The sequence below is a fragment of the Hippocampus bargibanti genome, linkage group LG05 (genome assembly GCF_051943395.1).
Source record: "Hippocampus bargibanti isolate YZ-2025 linkage group LG05, ASM5194339v1, whole genome shotgun sequence".
Lineage (NCBI taxonomy): Eukaryota > Metazoa > Chordata > Actinopteri > Syngnathiformes > Syngnathidae > Hippocampus > Hippocampus bargibanti.
In genome coordinates, this window is record NC_142738.1 from 13,810,300 (window position 1) to 13,823,150 (window position 12,851).

At 45.9% G+C, this 12,851-nt stretch overlaps 2 protein-coding genes across 18 annotated transcripts in view; one reads left to right on the plus strand and one right to left on the minus strand.

The window, feature by feature from the left end:
* Nucleotides 1-12,851, plus strand: part of shank3a (SH3 and multiple ankyrin repeat domains 3a) — a 235,201-nt gene that overhangs the window by 216,572 nt on the left and 5,778 nt on the right. For 14 of the 17 annotated variants that reach the window (XM_088996754.1, XM_088996749.1, XM_088996750.1 and 11 more), the window contains 2 exons: nucleotides 3,982-4,508; nucleotides 4,776-6,865. In XM_088996754.1, the coding sequence (XP_088852880.1) occupies nucleotides 3,982-4,508; nucleotides 4,776-6,865 (2,617 nt within the window). Of the gene's footprint in view, nucleotides 1-3,981; nucleotides 4,509-4,775; nucleotides 6,866-7,056; nucleotides 7,089-12,851 lie in introns of all 17 variants that reach the window. The other 3 variants (XM_088996757.1, XM_088996756.1, XM_088996752.1) reach the window with 2 other exon arrangements.
* The window catches only part of rabl2 (RAB, member of RAS oncogene family-like 2), a 39,617-nt gene that overhangs the window by 4,525 nt on the left and 22,241 nt on the right, over nucleotides 1-12,851 (minus strand). The window lies entirely within an intron of this gene.

Sequence of the window (12,851 nt, forward strand, 5' to 3'; positions counted from 1 at the left end):
CTTATCAGTTAATACATTTGTCTCAAGCATACCTGTCAACCTGTACGTTTTTGCCGTACAAAGTACGTTTATTATGCATTGTAAGACGTGTATGACGTACAAGAAAATCTGTACGGAAAAACGCAAATTTGTCCATTATGGGTACCATCCGGTAGGCACCGACTATCCTGAAACGGCAAATCAATCAAGTCAAACGAGTTCGCCGCAGTAGCCTCTATCTCAGTATTGTTTTTTTTTTTTTGTTGCAAACGAAGCGAGTGGTTTGATGCTACTGTGTGCATGCGTGTGCCGCCTGGGGATTTCCCATTGCATCATTCCGATCACATGTGAATAAAGCGAAAGTCAGGACGATATGAGGGATTGATACAAGCTTCGAAGAGAGGTGTGGAATATTCGCATTGTGTTGCTTGCAAAAAATAAGTGCAAGTAGCTGCCTCCAGTTTCTATGATTTAAAGACGCATTTTGATACAAAGAGCCCTGCCAAAAACGTAGAAGTCTGGAAAACATATCGATCATACAAAAGCATACAATAGAGAACACTGTAGTAATTAAGCAACACCTGCAAATTCATCACTCATTAAGAATATGTACAGAACGATATAACAAAACATGTATGATATAACATGTTAAACTACATAAATAAACACGTTTGAGAAAAAAATATGGTGAACAATTATTTTGTATTTTATAAGGGAAAATACGACAGTTTGTAAGGGCATGGAGCCGTGGAGGTGTAAATGTATGCTAAGGAATATGCAAGATATGTCATTTACATACTATTTCACAGATACTGGGAAGAGGAAATGGAAATAGATTAAAATAACATACGCACTGTGATTTATCAAGATTGTGTTTGTTTTTAAAAAGTTTCAATCGAAGGTGCAAAGTTAAAGAAATCAACATTTATTGAAAAATTTAATCACTTTCAACATTCAAAACATATTACACAACGAAATACTCAAGCTCAATAATATCTCTTGGTGTTAAACTCTGCAAAATCATGGATGGATTGTCCTGACTGCGCACTCTACAAACTCGCCACGGACGCCCTTGCCTTCACGCGCAAACAGTACACGTGTATCATTGCTAAGCACACAGACAGAGGCTACCTGCAGTTGAAATTTGCATACTTGGCACGGCAGCCAATCAGTAGCCTGCTTCGTCCTTCAGACTTTCCCAAGCATTATAAGGTAGTGCGTTTGCATATTATTTTCCATAATAGATGCACAGAACCTCACTCAGCCCAGAAGAAAGATTCAAAAGAAGTGAACAAAATTTGTGATACTACAAAATGTAAACTTACATCATACCGTGACTGTAAAGTGTACTTGAGAGTTATGAAAGGCGCTTTGTGGCTTGTAGCAGACAACGCAACCATTGCATTGTGTACCATGATGACCAACGACAACTGGAGCAAAATCTTCAGCTGGAGATATTTACTGTAGATTGAGCAAGGTAGCATTTGTGGTAGCCTAATGTGGCCCGCGGGCCGTAGTTTGCCCATGACTGCTTAGAGCAGGCATGGGCAAACTACGGCCCGCGGGCCACATACGGCCCGTTAGGCTTTTTAATCCGGCCCGCCGAACTTGCCCAAATTATAGTACAAACAGTGTCTAAAATTCATGACAAAAAGTTAGCAAACAACAGGGCAGATAACTGAAAAGTTGCCTGACCCATTTTTCTCAACTTGAAGCACAATGAGAAAACTAATCACATTAAAAAACATTGTAACAAAGTATAAAGTTTTTTCTAAAATCAAGAATGCACCTACTACAAATGCTACCTTGCTTAATTTACGGTAAATGTGCATGGCTGTAGAATCTGCTGCAGTAGTCGATTGTCATTGAGGTGCACAATGCAACGTTTGCATTGCTTCATACGAGCCACTAAGCCCCTTTCATAAGTCTCACGTACACTTTACAGTCACGGTTTAATGTAAATTTACGTTTTTTAGCGTCACATATGTTGTTAGCTTCTTTTGAATCTTTCTTCTGGTCTGAGGTTCTGTGCATCTATTTTGGAAAAAGACATGCAATTGCACGACTTTATAACGCTTGCGAAAGTCCGGAAGAAAGAAGCAGGCTTCTGATTGGCTGCCGTGCCGAGTATGCAAATTTCAACTGCAGGTAGTCTATGTTTGTGTGCTCGGCGACGGTACACGTGTATTGTTTGCGCGTGTAGGCGACGGCGTCAGTGAGGAGTTTGTTGAGCGCGCGGTCAGGACAAACCATCTATGATTTGGCGGAATTTAACACAAGTAGGTATTATTGAGCTTGAATATTTCGTTGTGTAATAATATGTTTTGAATGTTGAAAGTGATTCCATTTTTCAATAAATGTTGATTTCTTTAACTTTGCCCCTTCGATGGAAACTTATTAAAAACAGACGCAATCTTGATAAATCACAGTGCATATGTTATTTTAATCTATTTCCATTTCCTCCTCCAAGTATCTGCAAAATAGTATGTAAACACCATATTCCTTGAGACAAATTTATTAACTGATCAGGGATATTTTTCACATTTGAAAGACAGTTAATAAATTGGGTTGTAGTGTTCTTACTGTGCTATGAGGTTTGTACATACTATATTTAAAGGACAACCGGCACCATTTTTTTTGTTTCCCACTGACATCAGAAAAACGTTTTATAGCATCTAAAATACCCAAATCAGGCAGGCTGATATTTTTAGTTAAATGAAAAACACCAATAAAAATGACTTCAAATGAATCCGGAAATGGTCAGTTTCAGAAGGACCCACCCCCCTGTTCGTGACGTCACGCTAAGACGTCTTGCCTTTGATCGAGAATCAAAACAATGGCTTCAGATTCGGAGAAGATGTTTTCTTGTTACTCATCCAGTTATGAATATGATTCAAATAGTTGTAAAGAGGAAAGCATAAATGTTTGCAATTGATTCAAGGAGTCCTCCCATATCAATTCGAGCCGTCAATGACAGCAATGTAGCACCCAGAAAATGCACAAGATTGCGCCCAAGCTCCGTTGGAAATGGGCTGATTTTTCTGCTGGGAATTTGTGTCAGCGAATATCGAATAGTTGTCTTGGTGCAACACACAACGATTCAGCATGGCGTTATTTATGTTTTCCTTCTAATTTCACCATCAACAGGGATCAACACGAAGTTTTCAGACCAAACGAAGTACCCAAAATGCATTGTATGTCGCTTTCTCGGTCAGGGGCGGTCCAAACGTGACGTCACATGGGGATCGTCATCACCTCGAAAACAAGACTTCATGAATATTCAGCGCAAGTCTTAAAACGTGAACTATAGCTATATGCTGTGGAATCTTTGTAAAATACGCTCAGTCGAAGTCATTTGAAGTGATTTTATAAATTATGGACATAACTTGTTCAGAGTATTTCCGTCCCAAACACTCCCTCCAAATGCTCCTGGCCCGGCCCCTCTGTCAAATTTTAGAACCCAATGCGGCCCGCGAGTCAAAAAGTTTGCCCACCCCTGGCTTAGAGTCTAAGCTGATTTTCCATTAGGCCATGAATTGATTTTCTTTTGGTTGTCATTAACAACCAGAGGACTTTCATCCGCCCTTCTTTTTTTGTTTGCTGTAGTACTTTGGCGTTTAAATCGAATTTGTACAAATAGAAATTCTGTATTATATATCCGATTATACATCCTTTTGTTCCATCTATTGTGTTAAGTGGGAGCTCACAGCTAATTTATGCAACAGATTGATAAATACAGAGACAGATACATTTTTCATGTTTTAATCCTCCAAGTAGCATGAATGTATGGTGGTATGAGTAACTCACTTTTTCAAAAAAAGATGAAAAAAAACTTTTTAAAAAGTGTTAAAAGGATAAGCTGTTGAGTGTGCAAGGTGGCAGTTTCACACACAGCAGGATTAAAGCGTGAAATATCCATGAACCTGCTGGGCTGTTATTACAAAAGGTTTGTTTTCCTGATCCTACTGTAATCCTCATCTTTAAATGTGCCGTGGCCTGCAGGTGCCACTGAGGAGGATCGAATCTCTGCACTGGAAGGTGAGCACCACTTTCCCCAAAGTTCCTCATTGACAGACAGCCTCCAAGACCACCCACAGCCTCATCTGATCCCACCTCCTCCGCAAACAGCACCTCCTCCACCTCCCTATTACCTGGACACAGGACCTCCCCCGGCTTTCTGCCCACCACCGCCACCGTCGCGGACTCAGAGTCAAGGCCAGGAACCAGGAGGGCGCTCCAGCTTTAAACCCTCCTCCTTGGACCTGACCTATGAGGCAACTCATCGGCAGGCCGCCCAGATGGAGAGACAGAAGAAAGCCCGCTCCATGATTATCCTGCAGGACTCGTCCCATTTACCTGTGGAGCCCACAGAAATTCCCCGGCCTTCTGCTGCCACTCCTCCAGAGCGAATAAAACGGAAGGGGCGGATTATTGACAACCCCTATGCCAATGTGGGTCAATTCAGCATTGGCTTGTACACACCTACCAAGCCTCAGAGGAAGAAGAGCCCCCTTGTGAAGCAATTACAGGTAAGTGGTGTTTATTAGTTGAACTGGTGTCAAGGAGCCTCTCAATCATTTTCATATTGCATGCTTGAAATCCAGGACTCAAGAAAAAATTTCGACAGGGTGCTGTCGGTATGAATGTGTCCGGTTTGTGTGAGTTTCTCGTGCAAAAATGTACTGCATTTATGACTTTTCTACTGTGTTAGTTGTCGTAATGTAAGTGAGGTTGAAGAAAAGCAATTGTGCTGTAAACCAACAGTTGTCTGTGAAAAAAAATCCTTGTTGTTCCAGGTGGAGGATGCACAAGAAAAAGCTAATTTGGCCTTAGCAGCTGCCCACTCTCGAGAAAGCTCACCCTCAGGACGCCCCCCACACGGCCACTCGCGCACCAGCCGTGAAGACTACTACCAGCAGCAGCTGATGGCCGAGCGGGAGCATTTGCGGGCCCAGGGCGAGGTCATGTTTCAAGCGAAGGGCCCCTTTGCTGCCGCCATTGCCGGAGCAGTGAAAGACCGTGAGCGTCGCCTGGAAGAGCGGCGGAGATCCACTGTCTTCCTTTCCGTCGGAACGATGGAGGGGGCATCCTTCGCTGGAACGGAGGTCCCCTCCCTGACTCAGTCTCACTCCGTCGATGAGCGGATACTCACCAGAGAGCTTGGCCAGCTGCCACCTCCTGCCTTGGCTTTGAGCCCCTCACCTAGCAGGACCACCTTCATCCATCCACTGACGGGAAAGCCCCTGGACTCCAACTCTCCTTTGGCTCTCGCACTGGCCGCAAGGGAGAGGGCGCTTACCTCCCAGAGCCAATCCCCAACTAGCAGCCCGGAGTCACGGACTAAACAGGAGCGAGTGGCCCAAGGAGTACTATTCATTGACAGTCAGACCAAAGAGTCTCCTCATAGAGAAGGTCCAACCACATCTACTGCTTTTACATCTCAAAGCTCCAAGGGGTCCACTCCAGCTTCAGTCTTAGTCCCTCAGCCTACCAAACCACCGTGGTCACTATCAAGTGTATCGTTCCACCAGGATATGGAGGCTCGGATTGAGGAGAGGAAAGAGGAAAAGATGCGAGAAGATAATAAGAGCATGTTGATCAATATTATGGACACGTCACAGCAGAAAACGGCAGGACTGATCATGGTCCATGTGACCAGTAATGGCCAAGCTGACAGCAGGATTCCGGATGAAGAACAGACAAATCTGTTGACGTCCAAAGAGCCAAGCAAGTCTCTAAGTCCCCGGACTAAATCCCCCAGTCCCACAGTATCCTTAGCTCAACTACATAGTCAGTGTGCTCCCAGTTCAGCTCTAGAGAAGGGTCTAATACACGGAAGCTCAGAGGAGGACGCGGATCCATACACGGTGACGTTGCCTCCAGCCATGTTGTCCTCCAGTGACGAGGAAACACGTGAGGAGCTGCGTAAGATCGGTTTTGTACCACCGCCTAATGACTTCGCCAACGGGCTGTTAGCACAAGCTCAAGCAAAGGGTATTTTACTCTCCCCAACCCAACCTTCAGTCCTTTCACCCACCAGCCCGCCAACATCCGCTCCCCAAATGCCCTCAACGCCGATCACCCCAACTGTAACCCCCACCCAGCTTCAGCCTCCATCACAACTCCCACATCCACCCGGTGCTCCGATCAGTGCTGCAGCTGTCTCAGGGAAACCCTCGGACCCCCTGGAGCCCCCACCAGTGGGCGAGTCCGGCTCTGCAGCCGATTCAGGCGTAGAGGAGGTCGACACGCACAGCTCCAGCGAGCGGGAGAGAGACCACCACCTCGAGACCACCAGCACTGTCTCCACGGTTTCCAGCATGTCCACGCTGTCCTCAGAAACCGGTGAACCAGCCGACACACACACCACACACACTTCCTATGCCGACGGGCAGACTTTTGTGCTCGACAAGCCGCCAGTGCCTCCGAAGCCCAGAATCAAGTCCCACTTAGGAGGCAGTAAAGGCCCCGTCACCTTCAGGGACCCTCTGCTGAAGCAGAGTTCTGACAGTGAGCTGCTATCCCAACAACAAGCTGCGGCCCTGGCTGCGGCGCTGGCTGGAGGAGCCGGGCTGCCCCCCGGCGGGTCGGCCTCTGTGACTGGACTCGCACCCACCAAGCCGCGCTACCTCTTCCAGCGGCGGTCCAAGCTATGGGGGGACCCGGTGGAGCCTCGCGGGCAAGGAGTGGGCTTCGGTATTGGAAGTTTGGGCAACCTCGGTGGGCTGGGACTAGGGCTGGGTGCTGACGAAGGAACAAAACCCTCTGTGATGGGGGAGCTCAGTTCACGACTCCAGCAGCTAAATAAAGACACACGGTCATTGGGGGAGGAACCACTGGGAGCATCACTCGACCCTGGGAGGAAGTCTCCTGTAGCAGGTGCCAGGTAAGAGTACATATACATCTTAGAAATCCATTATAAGAAGTGTGGCATCGTCACTTCATAATTTAAGACAAAATTTACAATATATAAAGCTCAGAAGTGTTCTCCCAACAATTACTGTTGGTATATGTTTGAGTGTTGGGGGGCATCACGCTATGCCCAAGAAAACAACAAAGTGCTTTTTATTTCTGCAGATGTGAGGACACTGGAGAGAGTAGACACTAGGGTAAACATTTTTGCTTTTGAAAAACACTTTTTCCTAACCAGCTTGTCAACTAATCCCACTGAAGACTTTTCCCCTCATACATACTCAGTTGCAGTTTGTTTCCTTTTGTTTAATACTGTATTTCCTCACATTCTGGCCTGTACACTAACAGATGCTGATGACTCCTCAGTTCTGACGTCCACAAATGTAACCCAATTTACATTATGAACAATAATAACATATGGCTTCAAACAGGTAGTGGTCACTGAGTTTAGAATGCCAGAGTATCACCAGCAGTTTGCAAAAGAACTATAAATGAAATTTATTATTATTATTATTATTATTATTATTATTATTATTATTATTATTATTATTATTATTATTCAGAATCAGAATCAGAATCAGAATCAGAATCAGAATACCTTTATTCGTCCCGCAATGGGGAAATTTGCAGTCCACAGCAGCAATTGAAGAGGGATGGGGTTGGGGTGGGAGTGAAAGGATAGAAAACAAGATATTCTAAGCATAACAAAATAAAAATGTCAACTGTATACTGTGCAAATGTAGATGTGCAAAAACCGTTCTATAAACAAGACTGTACATAGTGCAGAATCAAGAGATGCATTTAGATATATTGCAACAACCCATATTTACAAGTGTCCAGTTTTTTTTTTGTTTTTTGTTTTTTGTTTTTCCACATGTGATCATTGGGAATTGTGAAGCCTGACAGCAGTCGGTAGGAACGAGCGGCGGTACCTCTCCTTCTTGCAGCGCGGGTGTAATAGTCTCTGGCTAAAGGAGCTACCCAGAGCTGTCAGGATGGGCAGGAGGGGGTGGGAGGGGCTGTCCGTCATAGCTTTTAGTTTAGCTAGCGTCCGTCTGTTGCCCACCTCCTCAAGAGAGTCCAGCGAGCAGCCCACGACAGAACTGGCCCGCTTGACAAAGCGCTCCAGTCTTTTTCTGTCCCGGGTGGTGATGCTGCCTGACCAGCAGACAATGCCATAGTGGATGGCTGATGCCACCACAGAGTCATAGAAAGTCTTTAGGAGTGACCCCTGAACTCCAAAAGACCTCAGTTTCCTGAGGAGGAAGAGGCGACTCTGTCCCTTTTTGATTAGGGCATCCGTGTTTGTTGTCCAGTCCAGTTTATTGTTGAGAGTAACACCCAGGTACTTGTAGGAGGTCACCCTCTCAATGTCCGAACCCTGGATGTTCAATGGTGCAGGTGACGATTGTTTCCTGCAGAAATCCACCACCAGCTCCTTGGTTTTGCCAGTGTTGATCTGGAGGTGATTCTGCTGGCACCAGTCCACAAAGTCCTTTGTCAGTCCCCTGTACTCCCTATCGTCTCCCTCTGTAATGAGGCCGACAATAGCTGAGTCGTCAGAGAACTTCTGAAGGTGGCAGGTTGGGGTGTTGTAGTTGAAGTCCGAGGTGTAGAGGGTGAAGAGGAATGGAGCCAGGACTGTTCCCTGCGGCGCTCCGGTGCTGCAGAGAAGCCTGTCCGACTCACAGTTCTTTACCCTCACGTACTGTGGCCTGTTTGTGAGGTAGTCTGTAATCCAGGATGTGAGGTGATGGTCGACTCCGGCATGCTGCAGCTTGTCCCCCAGTAGACTGGGCTGGATGGTGTTGAAGGCACTGGAGAAATCGAAGAATGTGATCCTCACCGTGCTCCCAGCATTCTCCAGGTGCAGCAACGCCGTATGGAGGAGGTAGATGATGGCATCCTCCACACCGATGCTGGGCTGGTAGGCAAACTGCAGCGGGTCCAGCGATGAGCTTGCCAGCGGTCGCAGGTGGGCGAGGACGAGTCTCTCCAGCGTCTTCATCAGGTGAGACGTCAGCGCCACCGGTCTGTAGCTGTTGAGCTCTTTGGGGTTGGCAATCTTGGGCACTGGGACCAGGCATGACGTTTTCCACAGCTGTGGAACTCTGCCCAGCTTCAGGCTCAGGTTGAACAAGTGCTGGACAATGTCACACAGCTGGTCGGAGCAGGTCTTGAGGAGTCGGGAACTGATGTCATCCGGACCTGCTGCCTTCCTCACCTTCATCCTCCTCAGTTGGTTCCTCACCTGCGCAGTTGTGACAGACAGGCAGGAACCAGGAGGCAGAGTGGCGGCTGAGGGTGTGGCAACGGTTGGGAGGGCAGTTGTTGGTTGCGGAAAGCTGGTCGTGAGAGGGGGCAGGGAGGGTAAGGCCACAGTGAGAGTTGGTGCAGGTGCAGCTACAGGTGAAGTTGACGGTGGGCCGGGGGCGGCTGGCGTCTTGTCAAACCGATTGAAAAAGCGGTTGATTTCATCTGCCCAGTCCTTGTCTTTTTCGTTCAATGTCACTGGGCTTTTGTGGCCTGAGATGTTTTTCAGGCCCTTCCAGACACCAGCGACATTGCTGGCTTGCAGCTGCTCCTCCATTTTCATCCTGTAGGCCTTCTTCCCCTCTCTGATCTTCCTCCTCAGTTGGATCTGCACGGCCTTCAGTTCCTCTCTGTTGCCCGACACAAAAGCCCTTTTCTTCTCCTTCAGGAGGACTTTTATGTCGGGATTAATCCATGGTTTGTTGTTGGCAAAACACCGCACAGTCCTGGTGGGTACGGTGTTTTGTTCACAAAAGTTAATGTAGTCTGTGATGGTGTTGGTGAGTGAGTCAATGTCTTCCCCATGAATCTCAGTAAAGAGCTCCCACCTGGTTGAATCAAAACAGTCCCGCAGAGCTTCTTCAGCTTCTGTGGACCATCTTTTGATCGTGCGGGTCACAGCTGGTTGCCTCTGGACAAGGGGTTTGTACACAGGCTGGAGATAAACCATATTGTGGTCTGCTCTTCCGAGAGGGGGGAGGGGGGAGGGTTTGTATGCATCCTTGGCGTTTGAATAAAATAGGTCCAATATGTTATTGTCTCTGGTGGCACAAGTTACATACTGTGTGAATGTTGGGAGGGAGAATTTCAGGGAAATGTGATTGAAGTCCCCTGAGATGATAAACAAGGCGTTGGGGGACTGGGTTTGCAGCTTGTTTACAACAGATATGAGGGCATCGGAGGCAGCGCCGCCATTTGCCGTAGGGGGAATGTACGTCGTCACGGCTATGACGTGTGAGAATTCCCGTGGCAGGTAATGCGGCCGAAGGCTAACGGCTAGCAGCTCGATGTCCCGAGTGCAAAGTTTTTCCTTCACCGTGATGTGCCCAGGATTGCACCATTTGTCATTCACAAATACAGCAATCCCCCCTCCTTTCTGCTTACCGCTGCCTTCATTTCTGTCCGCTCGTACGAGTTGGAAGCCCTCCAGCTCTGCGTGGGCGTCCGGAGTGATTGCCGAAAGCCATGTCTCCGTGACGAGTAGCAAGCTGGCTTCCCGGTACTCCCTCTGATGTCGCGTTAGCGCCGCCAGCTCGTCCATTTTATTTGGGAGCGATCTCACGTTCCCCATGATGACGGACGGGAGAACGTGTCGGTATTTCCTCGTTCTTTTGCGGCGATCTTTCCCGGCCCGACATCCTCGTTTCCTCCTCTTCAATTCATCGGGGATGTCTGGTGCGGCGGCCGCTAGTCCGCTATTAGCCCGCCACGCTAGTAGCTGGTCTCGACTGTAAACAATGGGATTCCGCGTGCGCGTGGATTCCCCGTTCACAGGAGCGATGAAAAAGTAAAAAATAACGGCGATGAGCAAAAGAAAAGATGCCCATCTCCTCTCCGGAGGTTTATGGAGCGAGATCAGGCAAAACAAAAACAGAAAAGTAAAGAAGTGAAAAAGTAGACAAGAAAGGGAAAGAGCTGCTGTGGAGGCAGCCACACAGGGGGGCGCCATCTTAATCTACATGCAGTCCACTATTATTATTATTATTATTATTATTATTATTATTATTATTATTTAGAGAGACAGGAAGAGGCACAGAAAGGAATCTAAGTGCACGTATGTGGACATTTTCCTGGTTGAAGCACCTCTGATTAATATAGCTATTCAGCTTCATGTTGAAGAACAACAAGGTGTCCAGACATCACTGAAACATTGACCAGTTAGACATTCAAAAGTCTACAGAAGATTAATTACTTTCACTTGTGCATGTACATTATTGATTAATTCTGAAATTTCACCCGAAATTTATAATATATATATATATATATAATATTGTTATATATATATATATATATATATATATAATATATATATATATATATATATATATATATAATTTGTTCAAATAACATCGAAAATACAGAGCGGGCGAGCATTTGACAGACCATGCCTGCTATATGAGGAAATAAAGTATACTGGTTACTTTGTTTGCATCACTTGATTACATCAACTGACGAGGATTTGGATCCCTCACGGAATGTGGTGAACAACAAATGTAAATTAAGCATTGTGTTATTGATGCAAACAAGGAAACTGGCCCTCGGTTGTGAGCGTGCACGCACACGCACACACTCACACACACACTCATATACACACAGGCGCACACACACAAAGACTGAGAAGGTTTCTTCAGCCGTCATCTGTACAAATTTGAAGGTTTCGGACGTGTCGCCTCCTATCCAAGAGGCTTCGTCAGCGAACTAAAGTCTGACTGGTCGTATCGGCCCTATTTATATATCCCTAATGTCCAGACATGGCGGCGCCTGACACAGCTATGATAGGTCCCTACTTTCAGGTTGGGGGGAGCAGAGGACCACTCCCTGTGGCCCCACTGATTGTTCCTACATTCCTGACTAACGACTGGCCTATTTCCCCCACTCCCACCGGTATCACCTCATCAGCATTACGAATGTTGCCTAACCTGTTTTGCCTAAGCAGGCGATTGTATGAACGATCCAAATTGAACCTCACCCCACCAAACCGGTTTAATGAAGGATTTTGTTGTTTTATAAGAATCGCTTCTTTTACCCCCCTTTCAAACCATCTATGTTCTTTCGCTAAGATTTTAACCTCATTGTCGTCAAATGAGTGGTTGCTGGCTTTTAGGTGCAAATGTACGCCGATTGAGGCCGACTTGTATTATCCCTGCGATGTTGATAAAGTCTTTTTTTGAGAATTTGTTGAGTCTCCCCAATGTACTGCTCTTTACAATTTTCATTCTTACAATGTATAGAATAAACTACATTACTTTGTTTTTCGTTTGGTAGCCAATCTTTTGGATGCACTAATTTTTGCCTTAACATGTTTATCGGTTTGAAATAAGTAGGAATTTTGTGTTGCCAAAGGACTCTTTGTAATTTTTCAGAAACTCCTGCAATGTAAGGTACTTCTACTCCTTTTTGTATCTTGAGAATTTTTGGTTTCATTCCCTGTTCCAAAAATTCTCAAGATACAAAAAGGAGAGGAGTAGCAGTACCTTACATTAGTGGCAGTACCTTACATTAGCAAAAATTAGTGCATGCAATGGCTCTTCAAATTCAAATTTTGAGTTACAACAAAAACATTTGGACACCTGTAAAAATTATTTGCAGAACCCACATGCCGCACAACATTTTAGTTCAGTTTCGCCACAACTAAGACATATTACTGGATGCTATTGTTATTATATTGTTATCATTAAAACCTGATGTTCTTAAGAAAACACAAGGTCAGATTTGAAATCAGCACACATAAAAATGTTGCATTTTAGCTTCATCTTGGAAATTTCACAAACGTGCAATGAGCAAATAATGCACCGTTGTGACAGAAGCAGCAGTGGAGATTGACTTGTGACTAAGAACCATCATGTGCACCATTACTTCCTCTTCAGTCCTTGCCGTGCGTCTCTTCCACCTTCCACTTTCCACATACGCATTCACCTCCATGCTTT